The sequence below is a fragment of the Tremella mesenterica genome (assembly GCF_000271645.1).
Source record: "Tremella mesenterica DSM 1558 unplaced genomic scaffold TREMEscaffold_3, whole genome shotgun sequence".
NCBI classification, from domain to species: domain Eukaryota; kingdom Fungi; phylum Basidiomycota; class Tremellomycetes; order Tremellales; family Tremellaceae; genus Tremella; species Tremella mesenterica.
In genome coordinates, this window is record NW_006711227.1 from 2009621 (window position 1) to 2035512 (window position 25892).

Below are 25892 nucleotides of genomic sequence, written 5' to 3' on the forward strand. Positions count from 1 at the left end.
TCAATGGTGGGTTCCTGAGCCTTGGTTCTTCAGATAACTCTTCAACTTCCACTTCAAGCTGAACCACCGAAGGATTTTCACGATTTTTGCTGAACTGTTTGTCAATTGCAGATTTCAAGCTCTCCATGTGACTCATTGAGGTCAGTTTCCACTGGTCGTGAAAGTCTTCCGGTTTAAGAGGACGATCCTGACGAAGCAGAGAGAGAATTCGATGAGAACAAGGGATCCCAAGAGACGAAGTGGTGGTACCTAAGCAGGGGACACGGGGAGGAGGATTTTCACTTCGGCCACTTTTGATAGCTTGGTCTGCAAGATTTTTTTGATGTAAAACCATTTTCAGAGCTCTGTCAGAGATAATACCATTCACCTGCACATTAGCAACACTCAGCTAATGTCCGGACAGAAGACAAGGAAGGAGAGAGACAGGAGACGTACCAAAGACATGAGAGGACCTGTCTTAGTAGCCTTTTTCGTCATTTCCAACTCCATGGCCATTGTGTTCGTGGCCCATTGATCATTAAAATACTGCTGAAGATCATCCACCACATAATACATGTCTCTCCATCGACGGTTCAGGTATGTCTTGGCCAGGTTATGTCTTCCTTCGATGGGAGAAGTCGTATGAACCCCAAAATGACAAAAATCGTCGGTGTACGCATAACAAAAATGCTCCTTGTGATTGTCCAATAAAGTGATGACGTGATCCACTGCAGGACGAAAATTTTCAGAGTACTCTTCCTTGAACATCGTTATCCCGTCCTCCATTGCTTCAACCGTCCTGGCCTGCACGATCCACACTGTCCAGGCCCTCACAAACTCAAGAAACTCTGGCTTCCACTCTTCCAGATGATGAAAATTGTCACGGCCGTCGAACAACTAATTCTTAATAGACCGACGGTCGACGAACCTCGGCTAACTTCACGCTCTGAGTCGATGTCTCACCCAACCAGGAGGGCGCAGACGTCGAAAGGGGTGTAACTACGGCGTACTTCGGCGTAGTTACTCTAACTAGGGTTTTGTTCTACTGATGGCGATGTATCTTGATTTATAGCTATCTCTATCTGTCTTTCACTACTGACAACAATCAAGGATCGCTGAAGAACTTCAGCGATCTTCTCAGCTAATATGACCTATCCCTCCTAGACGTTCATCCAACCCTCCCGCGCTTTGACGTACTTCAACGCACTTCGTCCAACTTCCCCGAACCCCGGCCATCCTCCTCCTCTTTCGACTAACTCCGCCTAATATCGCCGCACTTCTGCTCCCATTGTCCCTACCTAGCCTAACTCCGCCTAACTTCGCCGCACTTCTGCTCCCATTGTCCCTATTTACCCTAACTTCATCTAACTTCGCCGTACTTGGTCTCAGAGGTCCTGAGTTACGTGTAGAGTAAAGAGGTTTGAGTCGTGATGGGGTTTTGATGGTCAAAGGAGGGTCGTTGTTGGTGGAATAATCGAGGTGTCACGACGTAGTTCGTGACAAAAATGTTTTCCAATATCGCGCTTGAGGTTTTCCTTTATGTGCCAGAAGCAATAAACGAGTTTGATGTCGGGATATGAGTGTTCGAGACCTCTGTGCAGAGCAGCTTGCTGATCTACCACTGCTACCTTGAACTTTTTCACCATTCCTCCTAACAATTCGTCCAGAGCTTTAATAGCTAGCTTGTACCAAGCTGTTGTTTCACGAAATATGAATACAACTCCTGCAGTAAATGTTTTTCCTGTGGCTGTAAATCCAACCATATGAAGCATTGGTAGTTTATACGCATTGGTTTTATAGCTCGCATCGAAGTAAAACAGATAAGGAAATCGACAGGCCAGAGCTCTGGCTTCGGGGGTGGTAAACGCAAGGCCACAGAGCTGATCATCTTCATTCTTGAAGGCTTTAAAAAGACTGTTGGTACCTTCGAGCTTCTTGATACACGCCTCTGCAGCAGTGTGTCCTGCACGAGCTTCTTGGCGAGTACGAAAAGACAGATTGCTGATGTCTTTGGGGATGATGGTGAGACCGAACTTCTTGGCAACTTCAGCACAGATTGTTCGCTGTTTACAACCTTTGGCTGACTCGTCTTCAACGAATTTGCGAGCTTCAGGAGAGAGACGGCGAAGTAACTTTAAGGAGACGTCTTTTATCGGTGGGTGGTTATGAGTACCATTTCTAACCTCTGCAGACCAATCCCATGTGTCCTTTTCCTCCGAAATCTTTATACCACACGCCCACACATGGTACCTACACCCTGTCTTGATTGATTTACACTTTCTCAAAGGTTGAAGTGGTGGATGGGCCCAAATGGCAGCTGAGTCAGGAAGTGGTAGCTTTGGGACATTGTTTTCAGGCTTTCCTCGATAGGGACGATATTCCCCGTTACAAACACATTGAAAATCGATGACACGACGAGTAGGGCTTGTGTACTTTGAGTGGGCGATAACGAGAGCGCAGTTGTGGTCTGCATGAAAGACATACAGGTCGCGAAGCATGTCTTTCTCTGAGTACCAGCTCATAAATTCGGGTGAGGGGTGGCTGAGCAGTTCGAGGGGATCCACTGCGTTGAAATCATGGTCCGAGGAGGCCTGTGAGCTTTGGTGGTGGAGCCCAAGAAGACTGGGAGGCTCAGTATGAGCAGGAGAGGAAGAAGGGGGGGGGTTGATACATGTCTTGGTTCGGTGGAGAAGGAAGAGTAATAGGACGTCCTTCTCGTTCAGCGGTTTCGATGTCATTGATGAGTTGTAGGAGATCCAAGTAAGGGAGTTCTTCATCGTAATCATCGAAGGGGATGTCTTCTTCATTCTGGAAGGGAAAGATAGGCTCAGACATCTTGAAAAAAGGTGGAGAGACGTCTAGAAACATGTCAGCATATGGCGTTGATTGAAGTTCAAAAATTTTAAGAAGGAGGAAAGTCGTATGAGATCAAGAGACACTCTTACATGATGTTTCTAGTATCAACAGAAAGCTAGAGAGCAGGAGAATTGATTGGTGAAGACAGCAGAGTGAAATGATTACACAGTGCTGTTTTAAAAGGTTTGGCGTATAGGTGAAATGAGCCAAGATACAAGTTGAGATGATGTATGCGTTGAGTGGCATGTGTGACGTGTAATTTTGAACCACGTAGTGGTTGAAGGTACTCAAAACGGATGACAGGAAAAGGGCAATTTCAGGCAATCAGGAAACTAAAATCAGCCGATCATAGCCAAAAGAGGAGTTTTTGAGGAGTGCCTGCTCAAAGGAGACCAATACCCTATGATTGACCCTGAATGGTGTGTGTAAACGAGATTCATGGTGTGCGCGTAGTCGGGATCCTGTCATGACGCGGGGAGGGGAGGGGGGCGCAGCTGGCGGATTTGTCTTGGCAGTCGCTATTTCCTTCCACTTTGCCTCCCATAGACAGCGCTCTCTATACAGCAAAGTAATAGTATACCCTACCAGTGATAGCACCACGCTGTGATAGAATATCCCATCAAGTATCACCTTGAAGGCGACGACGTTTGAGAAGAAACTCCGCCCCGGGGGGTTGTCGTCCCATTGACGCACAGCCTTTGTCAACGTTCTCATCGCTTCCGATCTCGTCATTATACAACCAACCTCTGTTCGTCTTGTCTTCCTCACCAAATATCATACACACCCTACACTACTTCTGACGCTTCCGACTGGCTACCCCCTTGCCCTTGGATCTGAACGACAACCCTTCGCCCTCCTTTGGGATCAACATCGCCTTTGCACGTTTCCCTCGCCTCCGCCTCTCACTCCCCAACGAGCGTCCGTGTGTTTTTACTTCTCTCTTTTTTTGCCAAGCCGTCATTGAAACGAGGCAACAGCGTTTGAACCAACCCACTCCAACCCCCTACAATGTCCAGTGAGTCTTCCTTCCTTCCTTCTTGTCATAACACTTCTTTCCCCCAATATCTTACCCGTTCTTCTCACATTCTCAAGAAAAGAATCTCAACAGCAATGGCGGACCCAGCTGATCGCCGTGTTTCCTTCCCTGCAGTTTTAGACCAACCCCCACCTCCCTTTACCTCACAAGCAGACAGAATGACAACTTCTCCACCTACAACTCCCAACGTACATCCCGTCCCACCTGGTCCTGATCCCATGCGAGGGGATGCTCAAACGGAAGGAGCGAGGAGAAGGGCCAATCGACAGGTCACACTCGACACTCCCGCCAATATAGGTTCGAGGAGACCGACGAGCGAAAGTCAGAGAAGTACAAGGAGACAAAGCACTGATCCGAATGCTGGTGTGTTGAGAAGGATGACCACGGGTCTGTTGACACCCGAGAGAAAGATTGGGAGGGCTCCCACTTTTTTCGCCAGTTTTAAAGCAGCTGTGTTCTCTTCTTGGCTGTGAGCCCATCCATCACTTATTGAGAACAATATATTGACGAGACAGTAACATTCTTTTGGTGTTCATCCCAATCAGTAAGTGACATACTTTGTCTGCTCTATTCGCACCCGTCATCACCCTAACCCTTGATCCGTCGACAGCGCTGACAGGCAGGTTGGGCATTACATTTTGTACATGCAGCGGGAAACGAGAAAATTACCGACACTGCTATCTTTGTCACATCTTTCATCGCCATCATCCCTCTTGGTGGGTGCTTACCTCCCGCCCTCCCTCGTTTCTCACATCCTTTACCCCTGCCCCTGACGTACTACAACCCCTGAGCTTGTATTGACGACTTCACGGAGTGTCAAACTAACCTTCAGCCGGTTTGCTCGGTTTCGCCACTGAAGAAGCAGCACTCCGACTCGGTCAGACATTGGGAGGTTTGCTCAATGCGACCTTGGGAAACGTGGTCGAACTGATCGTGGCTATCTTGGCTTTGGTAAAGTGCGAGTTGGCAGTTGTGCAGTCTTCCTTGGTTGGGTCGATCTTATCCAATCTGCTGTTGGTCTTGGGAATGTGAGCACCTGAGAAATTGAGAGATCAAACTTTCCATTTCTCCGTATCTCCCTCAGTCTGTCTTTGCAGGAATCACTCACTAACTTTCAGGTGCTTCTTTGCGGGCGGAGTTCGATTTTCCGAACAAGTCATCAAAGGCACCGCTGCCCAGCTAAACGCTTCCTTGCTTCTCATTGCCGTCATCGCCGTGCTCATCCCCTCCGCATTCCATTTCTCAGTGAACGACACGACTAGCGGCAATGGTAATTTGACCGATGCGAAAGAAGGGTCAGATTTGTTGTCTATGAGTCATGGAGTGGCGATATTGCTATTGCTTCTGTATATTGGGTATTTGTTGTTTCAAATGTTTACACATGCCGTGAGCGGACTTTCTTTTCTTACATCTCTGATCACTATGGCCCTTGGGTGCTTCACGCTAACCCTACAATCCTTGTACCCTTCTGAAGTCTCTCCTCCTGCCCATAACTGCACTTTGGTCACCGTACCTTATCTTCAGCAACTGCAGCTGTCACGTCTGTTTGCATCTCTGCTCCGGCCTGAATCATATCACACCAATTCCAGTATATGGCGGACAAGCCACACAATTCACAGGTTGAGATGATTGGGGGAAGGTAGCTCACAACCAGGCTCTATACAAAGACGACGTCGTATCATCATCTACCAATTACGGACCAGAAGTCACCAATGTCAGTGATCGTATGCGTATCCCAGAGAAATTCAGACACTTCAGATCGCAGAAGAAGGTCGACGAGGAAACGGGTATAGCGCCAACGACCACCTCGACAGAGTCTACAGTGACAAATGGGGACGAAGGGGTAGTGGGGGAAAATGGAAATGGGGTCGTTAATGGTGACACGCATGAAGAGGATGAGGAAGAAGTTCCACAGATGAATATCTGGAGTACTGTAGTGAGTTCTCAGCTGATTTATGTGGATTCTTCCTCTTCATCATGGTCGACTTCCTTGATCTTTCATCTCCTATTATGAGCCATTCTTTTCGCTCTGCTCAGGGAGATCCTCATGTTCTCCCAACATACCGCTACATATCTTCCGCTATCAATCTTAATACTTGAACAATCGGAGTGTCTTGAGTCCCCCAGATCACTCCATATGACACTCTGATTGCTTGGATGAAGTGTCAGAAATGGAGATACTGACAAACAGATCGTCATGGTGGCCGACGCCGTCTTAGTTGGTGTTACAGCCGAATTCCTCGTCGATAGTATCAACGGTTTGGTCACTTCTCATCCTTCTTTATCTGCCGAATGGGTCGGTTTGATTTTGTTGCCTATTGTGAGTGGCTCCTTCTTGCGTACCTTCATGCTGCGTTCGCAAGTCATGTCACTTTTCCCGATGTTTGATCATATCCGAGCTTTCATCAAAACTTCGTTCACTTCCGGCCCACCCCTCGGTGACCTACCGCGCCTTTTCCCTCTTCCTCCACTCTCTCATCTTTCACCTGACAGGCATGTACGTGATGACTTCTGATTGTTGTAATAATGGAGCATCTTAAGCCTGTGCGAACGGAAAAGTCGAATTTGTCTGCAGTCTTTCCAATCGAGTTCGATGATGAGTCCAAGGTCTCCCGCTGATCTACAGGTCGGTAATGCCGCGGAACACTTTACCGCCGTATCCGTTTCAGTGAAGGATAAGATCGATCTGTCCATCTCTGTTGCCGTGAGTGTTACCCTGCCTCAAGTTGGTCATGAACCATCACAAAGCCTTTTCTCTAGTCCGGACTTCGGCCTGTCTCATCGCCAGCAAGCGACGTTGGTTAAGCGTGTGTCTAACGTGATCAGGTCGGATCGTCTATCCAAATAGCTCTATTCGTCATTCCTGTCATTCAACTCTTAGCTTGGACCATAGGAAAGCCCATGACGTGAGTTTGTCTTCCCCTACAGTCTCTCATTCCTCCTCTATATCCTTTTTCCATTCTCCTTTTCTCATTGTTCCTTGACTGCGACTTCACCGCCTTTCTTGACTTGACTCTACAACATCCTTTTAAATCCCGTAACGTATCCGCCTGTCTTGGATTCCTTCTATGAATACATCCCGTGTCCTTTCATTGTGTCGCACGATCATTCTCACAGTCAAAGAAACAAGAAACGCTGACTCTACAGACTACTTTTCGATCGTAAGCTATCTCTCACCCAATGGCACCTTCACAGCTAATGACCAGCATACGAGTCTATCGTTCTTTTCTTCACCGTCCTCATCGTCAATCAAACATTAGCGGACGGAAGATCGAATTGGATGGAAGGTTTGGTTTTGATGATGTTGTATTTGATCATTGCTGTTTCCTTTTGGTACTACCCTGTGAGTTTTCAGTATTCCCACCTAAGTCGTGTGTTATGTCGTTATTTGTCTTCCCTCATGCTCATATCTACATTGTGCTATACCTATCTATACATATTGATTCTTTCTCCTTTCTCCTCCCCTTACTGCTTGCGGTCGTTTCTTGTACATGTTTCCTGGCCCTTTCTTCTCCCTGCGCAGAGACCTGTCTCACGGTGTCTATCACGTCAAATTACATTACCATGACGCTATTTGCTCAGCTGGTCTGGATTCTGGTGTGGGTGAATTGCGTGAGAGAGAGACGAATCTGTTGATTGCATGTACGATGGCTAATGACAAGGGCTCAAACACCGCTACTTTATTAGGTTGTTAAAAATCTCATATCCCTCCATCGGTACAAGACTCAGCACGGGAAAACAAGAAACATATAGTGAAAGATATACGTCAGATGTAATTGTACCTATCCTTCTCGTCTTGGGCCAATTTCGGCTTTTGTCTCCAATCTTCATGCTTTTGTTGCCTTGGCTTTGTTATACCACAATCATTGTCTGTTTCTGCTTGAAGCGAGAGTGATCTCTATCATGGTGGTTATACTTGTAAGGTCGCACCCATGACGTCCCAGAGAGCGATCCTGTTGAGCCACCTGTAAGTACGCAATAGGGTCGAAGATGAGTTCAACCGTTAATTCCGAGACGGGCAGCACAGACAGTTTAACATTGTTATTCTAAACACTGAGATCACTATTCTTCCTCTCATATTCTTACCACACAGATCGATCTCGCTTGTCTAGGTGTGACCAGTCTGAGATCAGTACTGAATCATTGTATCAATCTGATCGATCGACTCTACGATTTCGGTCGTTTCTCAAATCTATCACACATCGTTGCTCCTCTCACTAGTTCCTGGCGATAAAGATGATACTGACAACTAACACAGAAACCGGAACGATTCCCCAGCCATATTGGTCCCGCGTCGTTCCGGTTTCTAGGTTAGGTACAAGTACGAGGGTTAAGGGTCGAGTTTGGGATATAGAAAGATGTTTGGAAAGTTTGAGGAGATTGGGGTATTCCAGAATGAAGGTCTGGAAAGGTTGAAGACTTACAATAGCACGAGGAGCATAAGGTTCATCGATGAATTTCTTTTCCTCAGGTGTAAGGGTGACGTGAATTCCATCTGTTTCAATCAGTCTTATTCTAGTCTTACTCCACCGTATGTTTAGTCTGCGTACACCAGACTGAGAGACATGGTCCGTTCGAATGACATGTTCATGGTCTCTTCAAATCTTAGGTCGTGTACGTGGGATAGTCTGGGACAGGTGTATGGGGCAAGTAGAGGGGGCAGGAGGTAGGAAAGGGGGGAAGATGACTTACCGATCAATTCCTCCAATCTCTCCAAACTCGTCGAACCAACAATGGGAGCAGTTACGAAATCACATGCCAAACTCCATGCTAGAGCTACTTGAGCCATTGGGACTCCTTTTTTCTTGGCGACCTCTTCTACCCTTTCGTTGATCGCTTTGGTCGGTTCGTCAGGTTGGTGCAACCCACGAGATTTGTATCCTCTATACGTATTAGTCTATACACGTGATGTGATTGACATGACACCAGTTCGAATTTTGTTCAGAGGAAAGTGCTTAAGCTTTATTCAAAGAGAGATGATCACAACTTTATTCGGAAGAATTGATTCTGTGGAACAATACCTTGAACGAGAAGAGGGTAGTGGTACCAGTACTTGGAGTATAATAAGATGGAAGCTAGTCTGATGAGGGATCGAGAAGGTGGTTTGGGTGTGATCACCTGAGGGTGATGAAGAGACCTTTAGGAGATAACTCACACGTCACTTTCCACACGGACAGTAGCTTGAGAAGTCCATGGACGAGTTAGATAACCCCTGTGAAGAGGAGACCAAGGGATACAACCTACTCCCATCATCTGGGAATCAGTGCTGCACAAGGTGTGTCGGGTGACGAATGAGAGTACGAAGAGAGGCATGGGACATTAAGCAGCATGATGGGGCATGTTAGTCACCCACCTTGAGAGTAGGCATCATTTCACGTTCTTCTTCCCTATACGCAGCATTGTGGAAGTTCTGCATGGAAATGAACGGAGTGAGGTTCTTGTTGATTGCATAGTCTAAGAGTCAGTCTTGGAACATCAAGGCATGATGTAAAATTTCAGAAGATGGAGATACTGATCAAGTGGGAGGACGCTGGACATACTTTGCATAGCTTGGAACTGGTAGGCCCAGCAACTGCCCTATCAGCAACGAATCTCTTCGACGGACCAGGTCAGATAAGAGAGAAACCCTGTCTCACCTCGACATCCCGATATACCTCACATAACCAGCTTGAACAATGTCGTGAAGAGCTTGCATGGTCTCCGAGATAGGAGTTTCCGGGTCGAATCTGAAAGTGATCAGCTAAAGTCTCCCACCTGACTTCATGCTATCAAAAAGAGCTATCTGCTGTGATCAAGTGATGAGGAATGTCTCAGATAGGAACGGAGACTGGAATGGAATTCATCATCGACAGCTGCAAGACTGACACGAGGGAAAGGAGAGTACCGATCGCCGTCAAGGGAAGCAACAGGGTGTACAGTGTATGGGAATAGCGACAAGAGAGGAGGCAGCCCACTCACCGATGACACTGCAAAACGTCGACGTAGTCGAGCTGAAGACGTTCGAGACTGAGCTTGACAGATTCGAAGATGTGCTAGTTGTCAGTTGACTGCCCATTCCATCTTCAATGAAATGATAATAACAGGATGATTTGGTGAATACCCTGGGCTGGACTGGTCACTCAAATAGTGATCAAGGAAGGGACGAAGGAGACATTCCTGGACAATCGAACTCACCTTGCGAGACAAACCATGTTGGTTGACAAAACCATTCTGGTCCAACTGCTTGGGCATGTCCGTCTGTTTCCCTCTGAATACGGGATTGAACACCTGGTCATCAGCCCGGGACGACCAAGGCGAGCCTGTAAGAACGATCAAAGGGGGTCCTGTTTTAGTGCGACTGAAACGAGACGAGGTAGGAGTGGGAACCTCCTAATCACCTTGGTGAGAACCACTATGGATTCACGGGGGCACTGAATCGTCAGCACATATCTATAACAGGACAAAAGTACTTACTCCGATTTCCTTAAGTGCTTTACCGAGAACAACCTCGCTCTCTCCTCCGGAGTAGACATTAGCTGTGCTGATGGTCAGTACGGGCCGCATTGTACAGTAATGCCCCTTAAGAAGCACCATCGTGTCAAAGAGTCAACAAGAACGCAGATGACTCACTCAAAAGTGTTGACCCCACGGGAGTAGGCGTATTTGATGTGTTCAATGCCTTCTTTCTCAGCAAGGACCCAATCGGCCCATCTGACTATCAGCCTTCGTTCATTCCTTGGAATATGCACTCACTCGGGAGTCCCGTAAGCTAGAAAGAGGATCAGCATGACGACCACCGTCAAAGTAGACAAGAAACATACACATGCATCCGCTGAAGCGTCAGCTAGTATGACAAATAGCCCATACCAACTCACAGGATAATCTTAGACACCTTGAGACCGCTGTTGCCTAGTTTGACTGAGAGTGAGTGACAAGCTGGTCATGGAGAGGGAATGACGGACCATATTGCATCTTCTTTTCGGACATGATGCTGAACGAGTCTGTTACTTTGCCGGCAAGTAAAAGTAGATGATGTGAGAAGAGTGATGGAGGGAAGAGAAAGATAAATAGTCTGTGGGGAGGAAGGATGGGTCAGGTTGACCTCCACTTTCCACTTTCAGGCGCTCATGTTGCCGGTGGTGGAGGTAACGTTCGGATGAGACCGGCCGGTTCTTTCCCACGGTGCACTACTATTCAGAGGATTGGGGGGCGGGAGGCAGAGATTTGTCAGTCAGTGAGGTGAAGTCATCTCTTACGGTGGCTAGACTACTGAGACGAGTACTACTCGGGTACGAGGTTCGCTCACTCGTGTGAGGTGGATCCAGTCATCCGGTCGATCTAATAAACTCTGACACTGTCTCATCCTCGGCCGATGGGAAAAGCGTCGTCGTTTACTGTACATATTGAAATCCAGTCAACCTGCAAATTCCATCACCAATGAATCAACAGGAACACGATCCACCCATCTAAAACTAGGTTAATGGACCGTGCTCTGATGACGCTAGACAGTTCATGTCGATCTTTTGGTCTTTACCACCTTCTCACGCTCACCATTCCTACCTTCTCATCTTCAGGGCTCCAGCGCCAAACGCCAATAGGACGTGTACGTGGAATGATCGGCTCGACTAAAATTAGTGGATCCGACGACCGACGATCAATTTCATCAAGGGACATTTGAATTCAAAACGTGTATTAACGAGTTTTCTCTTTTGGATCCCTTTCTTGCTTGTTCAACGCCCGAGCTAATCGAGCTCGATATCCCCATCACCATCGAACAGCTTTTTCTCCCCACGTCTTTGTGTTGTTTTGGTCAAGTCGACCATCTGTTGGCGACAGCATATGACAGTAGATCTGGTGGAATCGAACGTATCGGTCAGTATTTCTCTTCCATCTACCACCATCATCCATTACTCGCTGCCGGCTGCCGGTGCTGCCATGCTGCCATTGGGCAATCAGGTAGCGCTGTAATCCTCAACCCTGCGAGGCTACACACAATCCGTTCATATGGTCTTTCCTTCCTCGATTGGTGGTCTATGCCGCACCGCTGACATTTCCAGTTGCACACAACCATCCACGCTAGCACGCTGAAGCCAAACACAAGTCAGTATGGAACCTCAAACTACCGACACTCTTCCCCGCCCAAGATTGATCCTTACCATCGGCAACTCTCACATCGTCTCTCCCGATCTCGATTCCGGTGTGAGGCCAGTGTCCAAGTTTTCTGACGATGACGTTTCGCCATCTACCCCGGCAGATGACGAGTGTATGAGTGCATTCGACAAAGAAGGGGAGGACGAAATCTCTGCACTCAGTAGTCCAACGCCATCCAATCACTCACACCCCTCCTCTACTTCCGCTACCGATAATCTCAACACGACATACCCCCAGCCGTCTGACAGACAAGTGGGCCGCCCCTTACGGAACGCCGCCGCAATGGCGAGAGCCCGAGTCTCGAGTTCCGTCCAACTCAAACGCCCATCTCCTTATCTCAAGAATGAGAGATCAACTCCTGTCCTTAAGACTCAGTCCCGTACCCGTGCCCGTAAGCGGGATACCTCAGCTGGAACTCCCGCACTTGATTGTCGCATGCGACGACGGCCGGTTGACCCTATTGGCCAGATGATCTTTCTGCAAGGACCGGTGCCAGTCATGCCAACGGTGCAGGAACCAAAAACAGAGGGAAAGGGGACGTGGATGAGCTCGTGTGAGCGTGCATGGAGAGCTTTGGAAGGAACCAAAGGTCTCGGTTTGAAAGATGGAGCTTGGAAGGCGTGTATGGCATATGACGAAAATGGAGAGGGTGAGTCATTTCAGATCATCTATGGAGAGTCCATAAAGACTAACGATCAGCTCATCAACCCAACCTGACGTTTGATCTCAAGCTCCGTTTGGCTATAGCGTCAAGTCCAAGGAAGAGACTCACATTATCACAAGTATGTCATGGTCCTCGAAAGGGATCGCACTGATAGCAGATTCGACAAGTGTTTCTCGAACGTTGGCCGTACTTCAAGGCTGACAGCAAATGGGAGGTCAGTACTTTCCAGCGCATCTCAATAGGGTTATCGCTGATGGTCAGAGGACGATTCGACATGTACTAACCACCACGCATCATTTCTGCAAAGTTCCCGGAGAGGAAGGGGAGAACATCAGAGGAAATTATTGGACTGTGTGCACCCATGTGAGTGATGAGATGCTGGTCAATCTCGTGCATTTTATGGCGTAACATAAGTTTGTCTCACATGTCCTGTACTCGTGTGTTCTTTACTCACGGGTGTGTCTTTTAGCTCAATGTTCGGGCCAGAGTACAGTTCGGGTAAGCTAATCGAATAGATACCCCTCTGCAAGAAACCGGATAAGCATATGAAACCTTTCGTGGAATTCTCGGCTGCTTCTAATCTCCCATCGCATGCTGCAAATGGCACTGGAAAGATGGAAGGTGAGACTTCGCCGATGATCTGAGACCTTCTGATTGATTAGATTTGTCCTCTGATCCCTCATCTTCATCTGCGCTTCCTCATCCTCAACCTGGAGATCGTATGAGACATGAAACATTCTCGTCTGGGCGGAAGGACACTCCTGGTCCGTCAAATCTTGTCTCTACTCCTCGACCCGCGAGCAGTGGGGAGCGATCACCCAATGATCCAACCAAAGAATGGCCACCTTCAACATTTACCCCTCGATCCCCAGCGGGTAAAAGTTGGCATCCCCAATCAGCCTTCTCTCGTTCGGCTTATCGCATGTCATATCCCCCGCCAACTCATCATCAACCAAGGGAACAGTCGTCAATGGCTACCATCGGTACTCTGCGCCCGTACGTGGTCAACACCTACACCGGCGAACTTTCAAACTCGCATAGGCGGGCGTCAGAAGGTAGCAACCAGACCAGCTGGAACGTGTATCCGACTCCCGGGCCCTCGCATCCAGTCACTCCTTCAACCGCGCCGCAATCCCTACCTTCTTGGCAATCTATCTATCCGCATGACCGCATGAGGCAATCTGTTCCTCAATATGAGGGGAGAAAAGGCAGCTTGAGCACTTACTCTGAGCCGACGCCGGCGAGGCAGGCGGGGACGAGATTAGGAGCTGCAGAACAGAGAAGCGTAAGATCGGAATTGTGGGGGTCGTCTCTTTCGGCGACGGAACAGAGACGATCGTCGATACAACATCTCTTGAATCCTTGAACCAGCCCTTCGGCTAAAGACCGAGAGCTATGACCCAGGCCGATGCGTCCCCGTGGAGTCGGTTTAACGGACGGAACTCGATTTGACACGATCAATATCACATCGATACGATAGTCAGAGGGGTCACCGAGAATCTCGTAGAATAGCCAAGTGTGGCAGAGAAGGTGACAAGACGTGGAATAGGTATGTACAGTAGAAGTTAACGATATTATACATACTGCGTATTTGAGCTTCATGCATCGACATTCGACCATCATCGAGTTGCATCCCACCACCCAACCTCAAGCCCGACGGCAATGGTCCTCGGAAAGGCACCGATCGACATGACGCCGAGGTGGAGGTGACTTCCATCGCCGAGAGCGACGGGGTATAAAGAATGTTGTTCATGCTGCTTCCTCGCCTTCATATCAGCCTCTCAATCTCCTAACAAGCTCTGTATCACCATTCGATCATCACTTGGAAGTGCAAACAGGGAAATAGTGAGTGAAGAACGTCCCTGTTGGAACTTGAATATAGGGTGTTAATTGGAGACTAGATACCACAAGTAAAGAAACAACACCCAAGACATAAGAGACAATGTCGATCCCTACCGTCACTTTACCAGTCATAGGGAGAACAGTAGGAAAGATGGGATTGGGTACGATGATGTTGAGTATGACACCTGGTGTTACCGAGGAAGGTTTGATGGATTCCATCAAGTGAGTATCGTTTTTGTCCTCTCCTACCTACTTGGTTTTAGCTTTGTACCCGGTTCCCCTCGCACTAGGTCCAGCTTCAATCTTCCACGTCCCTTCCCCTTGTACGAGTGGGCAGGTACATGGTCCCGAAGAGTGTGCCTACTTGTCATCCCCTTCTGGATCGTCCTCGTTGAGGAATGTTTGACATTGAAGGAACGGACGAAATGTCCAATCGTAAGGAATGAAAGAGGCTGACTCGATCAGAGCCGGAGTAGACGCAGGATCCAATCTCCTAGTCTCTGGATCGTTCTACGGTCCTCCGAGTGATAGAAAACATAATCTTCAATTACTTGGAAAGTTTTTCGCCAAATATCCTGAATATGTCGATAAGGTGGTTTTGAGCGTTAAAGGTGGTTTCGATCCAGCTTCTTTTGAACCTACTTCCGAGTGAGTCTCAGCCTGTTTTTGTACTACTGTTACCTTCTCACCCGTTCAATCATCTTCTAGACTATCACATCTGCCTGATATCTTATTCCCTTTTGCCCTACCTGCTGTCGTGGTTCTGGGTTGCATTTCTTTCGCCTCTCGTTGTCCCTTCTTACTCTCCTCGTTTGTTAGAAGTGAAACAAAGCGGTGGAAAGCTGTATGTACTAGTGGTCAGACTGACAAGTCAGTATCAATTGGATTCGCGAAGATCTCTTGACCTGCAAGTCTCACCTAGGTAAGAAGAATATCGACATCTTTGAATTCGCCCGAGTTCCCTTGGACATGTGAGTCAACATCTTACTTCGAAACGTTATACACCTTTCTACCCTCCCGCTTCACGTCTCGTCCCGTCCCGTCCCTTGTCGCTGACATGTTAGACCTATCGAAGAAGCCATGAAGAACCTACTCATCCTTCAAAAGGAAGGTCTCTTCTCCTCCATTTCCTTGAGCGAAGCCACCGCCTCTACTTTCAAACGTGCACTCTCAGTTACTCCGATCGTTTTCAACGAACTTGAAGTTTCTCTCTGGTCTGTCGAACAGCCTATCCTCGACGCAGTTGCCGCCGCCGCAGAGGTCGGTGTTCCTGTTCTGGCTTATTCCCCATTGGGAAGAGGTTTCCTCACTGGACAATTCCGTACCGTCGAGGATGTCAAGAATCACCCTTTGGCTGCTTTCCAACCTCGTCTCGCACCTGAATTGTTTGATCAGAACATCAAGTTGGTCAATAAAGTCGAAGAAATCGCCAAGAGGCATGGACACTCTGTTTCGGAGTTTGCGTTGGCTTGGGTGATCAACAAGTTTCCTACGGTCAGTGACACTCCTCTGAATCCTTCTGTATCCTTCATACACTGTCATACCATGAGAATTTCTTACATTATCTTCGTACATCCCCTCCATCGATACACCATCTCGTTCTCAGACATTGTCATTGTGGCTGGATATCATAAAGAAGCGATAGGCTGGGCGTTGTTCATAGGCTGGCACAAAACCGGGCAATGTTGGGGTTGTGATTGAGTAGGAAAAGTAGAGAAGACCCAACAAACTTTCAGGTCATCCCGATTCCCGGGTCAAGTAAAGTGGAAAGAGTTAAATCCAACATTTCCGCCGCAAACATCAAGATCTCATCTGAAGAGATGGAAGAGATCGAACAGATCTTGAAAGATTTCCCTCCTGTCGGTGGCAGATATCCCGAGCATCAGGAACAATTCCTCGTAAGCCGTTCGGTGTTAATCGGTGAACGAAACGCTGACGCGTCAGATGAAATGAGTGGATCACAAGGAAGATTGGACAAAAATGGAATTTTCAACAAGGTCAAGAGGAGGGGAAAATGCCACTGTAGGGGTGTCAGGGAGACCGAGACAAGTGAATAGATATATGTATGCAAGATGGCGATGATACGTGATAGTGCGTGATGATAGGCCCTAAGAAACAACATGTCTAAATTGTGACAAAGAGGCTACAATGTCCTCTCAATGACCGATAACGATCTGAGGGTCAGCAAGCATAAAGCACTCTGATCCCACCTACATTCTCATATTCCGAAGAGTAACGAACCAATTTTTCCCAATCCGTGGCTTGCATCATAGCGAAATCCCCTTCCACCCTCTTTACACCCTTGGCAATCTTCTCCACTCCATTGTTGAACTTTGCCGGTCGTTCACGGGAATAAGGTATAGCGCGAAATTGCAATTGTTTGAAAGGTTTACTCTTGACGTTACATGTCATCACGAATGGTCTTTCCCCATTGAGTACCACCAAACCTAAATTGAGCACGTCCAGTCCGTCCGATTGAATAGGATTAGCAGATGCGTTCATGATGAGTTTATTCTTTTCGTCTGGGTCGTCAGGGTTTGAACAATCTATATCGACTTTGACGGTTAATCGAAGATTTTTTTCGTATTCTTTCGAAGAAGAATGATTCGCGTTGACACTCAAATCGACAGGAACGACAGGTGGAGTTCCAATTGTAGCACCTAAAGAATTGGTAGATGTCAACTTTTCAGAGGAAGGAGCCCCATATATCCTTTGTGGAGAGAAAGCTACGATGATAGGGTTGCATGGTTGAGATGTGACACTGGGGTCAGGTTCGAGTTGAGAAGGAAGTAGGTTCAACTCTACTATGGTAGATTTGATAGGATGATCTTGATCAGAATTAAGATGTTGAATTCGAAGACAAATCAACGTAGCATTTTCTTCATAGTATTTACCGATTTGTACGTGTGTCACTTCGGTTCGGACGGTGACACCTGAAAGTAGATGATTGACCGATATAGCTTGTGAAGAAGGTTGAGAATGGATATCGATTTGGACTGTGTTATGGACTTTACTCAAGATATTTTCGTCAAGAGGACTCTTGGTGATGATTGTATCGATCGGTTCCCATGAAGTTTGGACTGCATCGGATGAAAGGTCGGAGGAGGAATAGCAGGGATTGTCAAGTTGGATCAAATCTGGAATGGGGAGTGGGAAGTTTGTCTTGATGATAGGGTCCGACCTGATATTAATGATTTTAGACTTGAGAGATTCATGGTCGATCATGGGAGGAAAGAACACATGGCATTCATGGCAACATACATGAAGGAAGGGGAAAGGAGGGGGGAGGGGTCGGAGGGTGGAGGGTGGAGAGAGAGCGAGATACTTACATTATCCTTGAACTAATAATAATCTCTCACACTACTACTTCGCCGAAGATGTCGATGATACTCTAGGATTCAGCAGGAAGGGAGAGAAGTCAGGCAGTAATAATGTTGATAGCCAAAGGACGGAGACACATATACAAGTAGGCCTACATAGCGGTATCAAGTCGAAACAAACCTCAGCCTCTGACGTCTAAGTACCTTTACTATGATCCGTGTCTGTTCTTGCTCGGTTACGTTCATCATTTTTTGGTCAGAAATCAAAGCATGTACTGTACCAGTAAGTTATATAAGTTACTCGTACCCTAAGTACTTACTCGTAGTGTGCTGGCCCTATCCAGTATGACGTGGCATTCATCATCTACTTATCTCAACTTTCCTCTGCTCCGCGGGGGTGAGATTGGATTGGAAAAGCATGTCCAAAGTTAACGAAGCAGAGTATAGTACTCGAGTACTTAGTAGTGACAGTAAATCAAGTACTTACTTACGTTTCATAAAATGAACAGGCGAGCGGCTGTGTACGTAAGTGTTACTTCTTTTCGGACAGATTCCCTGATGACCGTCCTCCCTCGTGATTTGGACAGTTGGGCCATGGAAGGTCGAGTGGAGGGATCCCGACTACGCGCACACCATGAATCTCGTTTACACACACCATTCAGGGTCGATCACAGGGTTTGTGAAGCCACTCCCCTGGAACTCCAGCCTAAATCAGCCCAATTTCCTGAGTGCCCAGGCCATGTCACACAGGTTGAGCCCTGCCGACCTCGAGTGATACAATTGATTCCGCTTTTACCTCCACCTCCACATTGGTCATGTCTCAACTTTACCAACTCTTCTCTATCATTTCAAGTCATAGATTCACAAAATAATTTATTTCATCACATTTTACCTATCAAAATTCTACGATCAAGGCTGGGACATGGTCACAGAGGCCTCCCCTTCCATCCTACGTACTTTAGCGGCCTGGACACATGCATTAGCGGCCTCACGAAGACAAAAAAAAGAAAAAACTCACCCTTTCTAGATCTTTCGCCTCGGACTGGATTCTTTTTGTCTTTTCCATAAGGATTTCTCTCTGTGCGGCCGTTTCGGGACACTTATTCGACTTGTGGCCTGGTTTGAGACAAGTAGAGCACTTCGGGAGAGGTTTCTCAACACCCCAGACCCGTTCACCTGCAGAAGCAATTCTACCGGTCTTATGTACCTCGGGACAACCTGAAGGAAGTTTACCTGCATGTTTAGCCTTCTCCTGACCTTTCGTAGCCTTCAATGGTGGGTTCCTGAGCCTTGGTTCTTCAGAGAAATCTTCAACATCCACTTCAAGCTGAACAACCGAAGGATTTTCACGATTATTGCTGAACTGTTCATCAATCGCAGATTTCAAGCTCTCCATATGACTCATTGAGGTCAGTTTCCACTGGTCATGAAAGTCTTCTGGTTTAAGAGGTCGATCCTGACGAAGAAGAGACAGAATTCGATGAGAACAAGGGATCCCAAGAGCCGAAGTGGTGGTACCTAAGCAGGGGACACGGGGAGGAGGATTTTCACTTCGGCCACTTTTGATAGCTTGATCTGCAAGATTTTTTTGATGTGAAACCATTTTCAGAGCTCTGTCAGAGATAATACCATTCACCTGCACATTAGCAACACTCAGACAGAAGACAGGGAAGGAGAATGACAGCAGACGTACCAAAGACATGAGAGGACCTGTCTTAGTAGCCTTTTTCGTCATTTCCAACTCCATGGCCATTGTGTTCGTGGCCCATTGGTCATTGAAATACTGCTGAAGATCATCGACCACATAATACATGTCTCTCCATCGACGGTTTAGGTATGTCTTGGCCAGGTTATGTCTTCCTTCGATGGGAGAAGTCGTACGAACCCCAAAATGACAAAAATCGTCGGTATACGCATAACAAAAATGCTCTTTGTGATTGTCCAATAAAGTCATGACGTGATCCACTGCAGGACGAAAATTTTCAGAGTACTCTTCCTTTAACATCGTTATCCCATCCTCCATTGCTTCAACCGTCCTGGCCTGGACAATCCACACTGTCCAGGCCCTCACAAACTCAAGAAACTTTGGCTTCCACTCTTCTAGATGATGAAAATGTTTTCCAATATCGCGTTTGAGGTTTTCCTTTATGTGTCAGAAGCAATAAACGAGTTTGATGTCGGGATATGAGTGTTCGAGACCTCTGTGCAGAGCAGCTTGCTGATCTACCACTGCTACCTTGAACTTTTTCACCATTCCTCCTAACAATTCGTCCAGAGCTTTGATAGCTAGCTTGTACCAAGCTGTTGTTTCACGAAATATGAATACAACTCCTGCAGTAAATGTTTTTCCTGTGGCTGTAAATCCAACCATATGAAGCATTGGTAGTTTATACGCATTGGTTTTATAGGTCGCATCGAAGTAAAACAGATAAGGAAATCGACGGGCCAGAGCTCTGGCTTCGGGGGTGGTAAAGGCGAGGCCACAGAGCTGATCGTCTTCGTTCTTGAAGGCTTTAAAAAGACTATTGGTATCCTCGAGCTTCTTGATACACGCCTCTGCAGCAGTGTGTCCTGAACGAGCTTCTTGGCGAGTACGAAAAGACAGGTTGCTGATGTCTTTGGGGATAATGGTGAGACCGAACTTCTTGGCAACTTCAGCACAGATTGTTCGTTGTTTACGACCTTTGGCTGACTCTTCTTCAACGAATTTGCGAGCTTCAGGAGAGAGACGGCGAAGTAATCCTAAGGAGACGTCTTTTATCGGTGGGTGGTTATGAGTACCATTTCTAACCTCTGCAGACCAATCCCATGTGTCCTTTTCCTCTGAGATCTTTATACCACACGCCCACACATGGTACCCACACCCTGTCTTGATTGATTTACGGTTTCTCAAAGGTTGAGGTGGTGGATGGGCCCAAATGGCAGCTGAGTCAGGAAGTGGTAGCTTTGGGACATTGTTTTCAGCCTTTCCTCGATAGGGACGGTATTCTCCATTACAAACACATCGAAAATCGATGACACGACGACCAGGGCTAGTGTACTTTGAGTGGGCGATAACGAGAGCGCAGTTGTGGTCTGCATGAAAGACATACAGGTCGCGAAGCATGTCTTTCTCTGAGTACCAGCTCATAAATTCGGGTGAGGGGTGGCTGAGTAGTTCGAGGGGATCTACTGAGTTGAAATCATGGTCCGAGGAGGCCTGTGAGCTTTGGTGGTGAAGCCCAAGAAGACTGGAAGGCTCAGTATGAGCAGGAGAGGAAGAAGGGGGGGGTTGATACATGTCTTGGTTCGGTGGAGAAGGAAGAGTGATAGGACGTCCTTCTCGTTCAGCGGTTTCGACGTTTTGATGAGTTGCAGGAGATCCAAGTAAGGGAGTTCTTCATCATAATCGTCGAAGGGGATGTCTTCTTCATTCTGGAAGGGAAAGATAGGCTCAGACATCTTGAGAAAAGGTGGAGAGACGTCTAGAAACATGTCAGCATATGGTTTTGACTGAAGTTCAAAAATTTTAAGAAGGAGGAAAGTCGTATGAGATCAAGAGACACTCTTACATGACGTTTCTAGTATCAACAGAAAGCTAGAGAGCAGGAGAATCGATTGGTGAAGACTGCAGAGTAAAATGATTACACAGTACTGATTTAAGAGGTGTGGCGTATAGGTGAAATGAGCCAAGATACAAGTTGAAATGATGTTCGCATTGAGTGGCATGTGTGACGTGTAATTTTGAACCACGTAGTGGTTGAAGGTACTCAAAACGTATGACAGGAAAAGGGCAAATTCAGGCAATCAGGAAACTAAAATCAGCCGATCATAGCCAAAAGAGGAGTTTTTGGGGAGTGCCTGCTCAAAGGAGACCAATACCCTATGATTGACCCTGAATGGTGTGTGTAAACGAGATTCATGGTGTGCGCGTAGTCGGGATCGAGTGGAGGATAGTACCGAAGAGTGTCAGTTCTGTCGGTACAAAGAGGTTTGGATGAGGTTGATAGGCTGTGGAAGTAAAAGTGACTATTCTCCGACTTCTGGCGTGGGCTCGTTTCCCGTAGATTGCATCTCCATCTGCGAAGGTGATAGGTCATAGCCGTCATGACATTCAGGTTGCGTACCCAGATCCCTGTCATTGGCCACCTACCTCAAGAGTCTAGGACGCTAAGGCCGATGATTTTTGATTGCATCAGCATCTTCCATGTATTCAACTGTCATCTCGCATTTTGGTTGATTCACTCCGACCCCGACTTATCTTTGCGCCACATGTAAGTACGAGTATGGTCCATCGAAAGGTAAGAGCCATGTCTCGGATGTTCACCCGCGAGGCCGTGGGTATCCTTATCTTATCGCGTTGAGCAAGCCCCTCGGCCCTCGGCTTCGGTTCCGGACAGGCCACCCGTTGAGGCTGCTTGATAACGATATGTCCACCTTGAGGACGATTTGAACATAGTCGAGGTCACTTATCCTGCGTTGCCCGTCGTCAACGTCAGCTCTCTGTCAAATCGGACATCGTTTACTCCTGGCTACCATTTCTCAAAATGTCAACGACCGCCATAGACCGAGAAGCTCCGGCTGCTTTAGTCGCAGACACTGATTGTTTCGTGAGAAATCTTTCGTCTTTGGTAGACTCTGCTGACGAAGATCAGTTTCATGTCGATGGTGTCTCATACTTCTCACCAACTGAGCAACCCATCATCACCATCGACATCGATAACGCACCCTCACCCCATCAGAAGTTTGCCTTGTCCGTCATTCGTATCCCGACTGCCGGAACCGACAACGCCTCGCAACTCCGTCAACTTATAGAAAGTCATTTGGAGGTTGACGATGTTTTCAGCGTGGGATTCATGAAAACCGTCCTCCTCGTCCCGTCATCTGACAGTTCAAAACCCTACACCCTTGATCCTTCAATTACTGAAATGCTGTCGACAATATTCAACACGACTACCCTGTACCTTCATCATTTTATCAGTCCTCCAGCCTCGCAAACGCCTGGTATCGTGATGCGATCTCTCCTCATACCTATGCAATTTCATTCAGGACCTTACTTGGGACAAATCGACTCGGGAAGTTTAGATGTCTTTCCTGTCTTCCGCCTATATCCTGATGCGTACAGGACCTTCGTCGTCGGCGTTTATCCCGTGACCAATAGCACGAGCTACAAGACATTACGACGATTGGATGAGAACGGAGACCTCCTCATCCCTGTCCCATCCAGGCTTGACACCAAAGCTTCGGCCCAATCGTCACTACAGATGGCCGGGCAGAGAGTAGCCGTGAAGGGTGAGTCCCCTAACCAAAGACACTCGCTGACATCAGACATCTACGATCTAGAGGGCGTTCATACAACTGCAGGAAATCGAGCCTTTGGAAAGATATATGGTACCGCTCGTGATACCGCTCCAGTCATCCGAAAGCTGGAGGACCTGGGAGCTGTTGTCGTTGGCAAAGTCAAGACTGCGATGTAGGTCAAAGAGCTGCCGTCGAGATAATCAGACTGACAACTCAGGTTTGCAACCGGTGGCTCTACGGTTAGTCGGAAGGTGTATGATGTGTTCAAGGCTGATCATTACAGAATGATGTCACCGTCATTGAGCAATAGTGAGCCGTTTATGTAGGCGAATCGACTAACAAATACAGTCCATTCTCCCCCCGATCAGATCTACATCAATCCGGCGGAGCTTCGTCATCTGGGTCAGCCTGTGCAGTGGGTGCATACGAGTGGTTGGACGCCGCCGTCGGCTCGGATACTGGAGGTGAGTAAATGTGTAAACGATTGTCTCTCCCTCATGACAATCAGGTTCGGTGAGACTTCCAGCGGCTCTGTTAGGGCTTTACGGCAATCGAGTGAGTGCTTACGAGATGCATTGGAAGGGTAACTGAACATTTTCTAGCCGTCTACAGGCGCACTCAGCCTAGACAAGGTGACCGCTCTAAGTTCCTACTCGGACACTGCGGGACTGTTCTCTCGACTACCAACACAGTTCACGTCAAACTTGCGCGCTTGGTAGGTCTCTGCGCCTTGTGATAGAACTGCTAATCGTAGGCTTCATAATTCTCCATTGAACTTCCAGACCTATAAATCCCTGCCAAAGAAAATCTATTATCCAACCGATTATCTCCCTCACGGTAGCCCCGAGGCTCGCATGATAGTCGAAGACTTCTTGACCCGTATGGAGACAGTCCTAGGCATGGAGCGCGTACCTCTCGACTTCGCTACTGAAGCAGCGAAGGTAGGTTACGACCAGCAGGGGTTCGGGGATCTGCGGAAGGCATATCTGACGGTGTCTCGATGGTAAGTCAGGAACAGACTGGGACGTGACTGATCGTTCTCAGGTGGCAGTGGAACCATGTCGGAAAGCAATTCGTAGAGAAGTATGGAGAATTGAACGGGGGGAGATATCCACCTCTTGATCCCAAGAGTCGCGATGCCTGGGTATTGGGACGTACTCTCACGCTGGAAGACTACGAAGGTGCCGTCAAGCAATTGAGGGAGTTCGCTCGATGGTTCAGCGAGGGGATCCTGGGAAAAGACGATGAAAGCGGATCTAGAGGAATGTGAGCTGTAGCACATATCCTTCATTTGGTTCGCTGACAATAGCTTCGTGTATGACATTGGTACTGGTGGTTTACCTAACTACCGAGAAGCAACGTTGAACGATGGAGTCAACGCCATCACTCCGTATGAATACCCTTTCGTACAGGCCAAAGGGCAAGTGGTCCATCTACTCATAACTCCAATCAATGCTGACGAGCAGCCTCCTCTCGCCCGGTTCAATTGCGTCCTCGGCGGGATGTCCAGATATCACCTTACCTATCGGTCAAGCAAGGTTCACGAGTGTCATATCCGGCAAAGAAGAAATGAAGCCAGTGACCATCAATCTAGTAGCCCCCCCTGGTACAGAGTGAGTGACACCTTCACTGCCACGTGTATTCCGCTGAAGAGTGTAGCCTCATGTTACTCGATGTGATAGATCGGCTCGCGCAAGAAGGTTTGTTGCGTGAGGTCAAAACTGGTCGGACGGCTTTTTAAAAAAGGGCGGGTTTGATGCCGCCGGTACCAGTATATTCCTATCATCTTGGATTTATCTTTGAAAGATTTTTGTTACAGTCAAATATGTCAGATTACATACAGCTGGGGAGAAGGCTGAGGACATGGTTTACAGGGAGGTATGCACTTTGAGGTGTACACAACAAATTTACGAGATCCTCCATGCATACTGTACATTACTCGTTACTCGTCACGGGTAACACTGTAAGACGCAATCATCAGTGTCAAGACCAGACCGAAGGTCGAAGGATCTGCGTCGAGGGTGATAAGGCTACTTGTAGGGACTCGGACTAGTTGCGAGATGATACGAGGATCAAAGCAATTGGTTTGAGGAGTGAACAATAGGTTTGGCAAATGTATATGAGAACTTGTATGTTGAGACAGACAAGATATATTCGTCGAAGTTGTTCTAAGCTATGCACTACCTTATGTACATGAAATGAGAGTGTAATGTAGATAAGGGTGGCTGGTAGTGTTTATCGGTGGCGGGTAATGGAGGTGACTAGATATTACCCGAACTAGCAACTTCAACGCACGTGGTCATGACAATCAGTACCAAAAACGTCTCCAATGTAAAGAGTATTTGAATGTGTACGACGAGTACGATTACGATGATAGTAAAGAGTTGCATCGAAGACTACAGAATAAAATCGTATGACCAATCCGTATCGTAGTTACGTGGCATTACTAATCAACACTCCCCCTAATGACACTAACTCCAATAGACAAACTAACATGTTCTAAACCAACTAATGAGATCGTATCATAAACCAATGGGATCCGTATCACAGACCTGGACGTACGGGATGAAAAGGCATGAATCACGAGCAAACCAGGAGATCTCGTGTGCACAGTACGAAGGGTTCAGTATGCGGTAATTCGCTGTACCAGGATGAGATTAGATGATCCGAAGATAGTAGAGGAGAGCATAAGGGTGAAAAGTGATAAGAAAGAAGAGTGAGACTATGGAGATATTCTCCCCTGCTGGACTTCTTCATGAGTCATGTGAGGAATGGTCAGTCAGTA

General features: G+C 47.4%; 6 protein-coding genes across 6 annotated transcripts; 4 read left to right on the top strand and 2 right to left on the bottom strand.

Annotated features, from left to right (window-relative positions):
- Window positions 1–3945: 3945 nt before the first annotated feature.
- On the top strand, window positions 3946–7566 carry TREMEDRAFT_28850 (uncharacterized protein; the record flags this gene model as incomplete). The annotated part of the gene is made up of 12 exons (XM_007003161.1): window positions 3946–4340; window positions 4387–4415; window positions 4495–4587; window positions 4704–4899; window positions 4990–5257; window positions 5526–5807; window positions 6063–6191; window positions 6498–6575; window positions 6698–6777; window positions 7019–7032; window positions 7078–7214; window positions 7534–7566. The coding sequence occupies 12 exons, from the start codon at window positions 3946–3948 to the stop codon at window positions 7564–7566; spliced, it is 1734 nt and encodes a 577-aa protein (XP_007003223.1).
- A 324-nt stretch (window positions 7567–7890) lies between these two features.
- Window positions 7891–10894, bottom strand: TREMEDRAFT_43464 (uncharacterized protein). The gene is made up of 16 exons (XM_007003320.1): window positions 10813–10894; window positions 10726–10768; window positions 10672–10682; window positions 10604–10619; window positions 10481–10561; window positions 10325–10391; window positions 10249–10281; window positions 10046–10138; window positions 9830–9903; window positions 9508–9597; window positions 9412–9443; window positions 9225–9325; window positions 9027–9124; window positions 8564–8754; window positions 8296–8366; window positions 7891–7994 (listed from the first exon to the last, which is right to left on the bottom strand). The coding sequence occupies exons 1-16, from the start codon at window positions 10835–10837 to the stop codon at window positions 7980–7982; spliced, it is 1041 nt and encodes a 346-aa protein (XP_007003382.1). The 5' UTR covers window positions 10838–10894; the 3' UTR covers window positions 7891–7979.
- A 1062-nt stretch (window positions 10895–11956) lies between these two features.
- TREMEDRAFT_61465 (uncharacterized protein) lies at window positions 11957–14117 on the top strand (the record flags this gene model as incomplete). Its single annotated transcript, XM_007003603.1, has 7 exons — window positions 11957–12650; window positions 12701–12783; window positions 12823–12879; window positions 12927–13028; window positions 13181–13286; window positions 13328–13950; window positions 14070–14117. The coding sequence occupies 7 exons, from the start codon at window positions 11957–11959 to the stop codon at window positions 14115–14117; spliced, it is 1713 nt and encodes a 570-aa protein (XP_007003665.1).
- A 490-nt stretch (window positions 14118–14607) lies between these two features.
- TREMEDRAFT_28447 (uncharacterized protein) lies at window positions 14608–16564 on the top strand (the record flags this gene model as incomplete). Its single annotated transcript, XM_007003126.1, has 5 exons — window positions 14608–14710; window positions 14948–15155; window positions 15383–15478; window positions 15572–16001; window positions 16244–16564. 5 exons carry the CDS (start codon window positions 14608–14610, stop codon window positions 16562–16564), a joined length of 1158 nt encoding a protein of 385 aa, XP_007003188.1.
- Window positions 16565–16663: 99 nt separating this feature from the next.
- TREMEDRAFT_61467 (uncharacterized protein) lies at window positions 16664–17732 on the bottom strand (the record flags this gene model as incomplete). The annotated part of the gene is made up of 2 exons (XM_007003604.1): window positions 16664–16681; window positions 16722–17732. The coding sequence occupies 2 exons, from the start codon at window positions 17730–17732 to the stop codon at window positions 16664–16666; spliced, it is 1029 nt and encodes a 342-aa protein (XP_007003666.1).
- Window positions 17733–22353: 4621 nt separating this feature from the next.
- On the top strand, window positions 22354–24848 carry TREMEDRAFT_61469 (uncharacterized protein; the record flags this gene model as incomplete). The annotated part of the gene is made up of 12 exons (XM_007003605.1): window positions 22354–23098; window positions 23135–23279; window positions 23325–23346; window positions 23391–23416; window positions 23456–23571; window positions 23616–23662; window positions 23710–23822; window positions 23862–24110; window positions 24152–24373; window positions 24417–24497; window positions 24574–24720; window positions 24767–24848. 12 exons carry the CDS (start codon window positions 22354–22356, stop codon window positions 24846–24848), a joined length of 1995 nt encoding a protein of 664 aa, XP_007003667.1.
- Between the last annotated feature and the right edge of the window lie 1044 nt (window positions 24849–25892).

Bases quoted from the DNA above. Each gene is read 5' to 3' on its own strand.
- TREMEDRAFT_43464 (XM_007003320.1), bottom strand. From the start codon at position 10,837: ATGTCCGAAAAGAAGATGCAATATG. The intron at 10,139-10,248 runs GTGATTAGGAGG...GCTGATGACCAG, and splicing joins CCATAGTGGTTCTCACCAAG to GTGTTCAATCCCGTATTCAG. The intron at 9,444-9,507 runs GTGAGACAGGGT...CTGATAGGGCAG, and splicing joins AGGTATATCGGGATGTCGAG to TTGCTGGGCCTACCAGTTCC.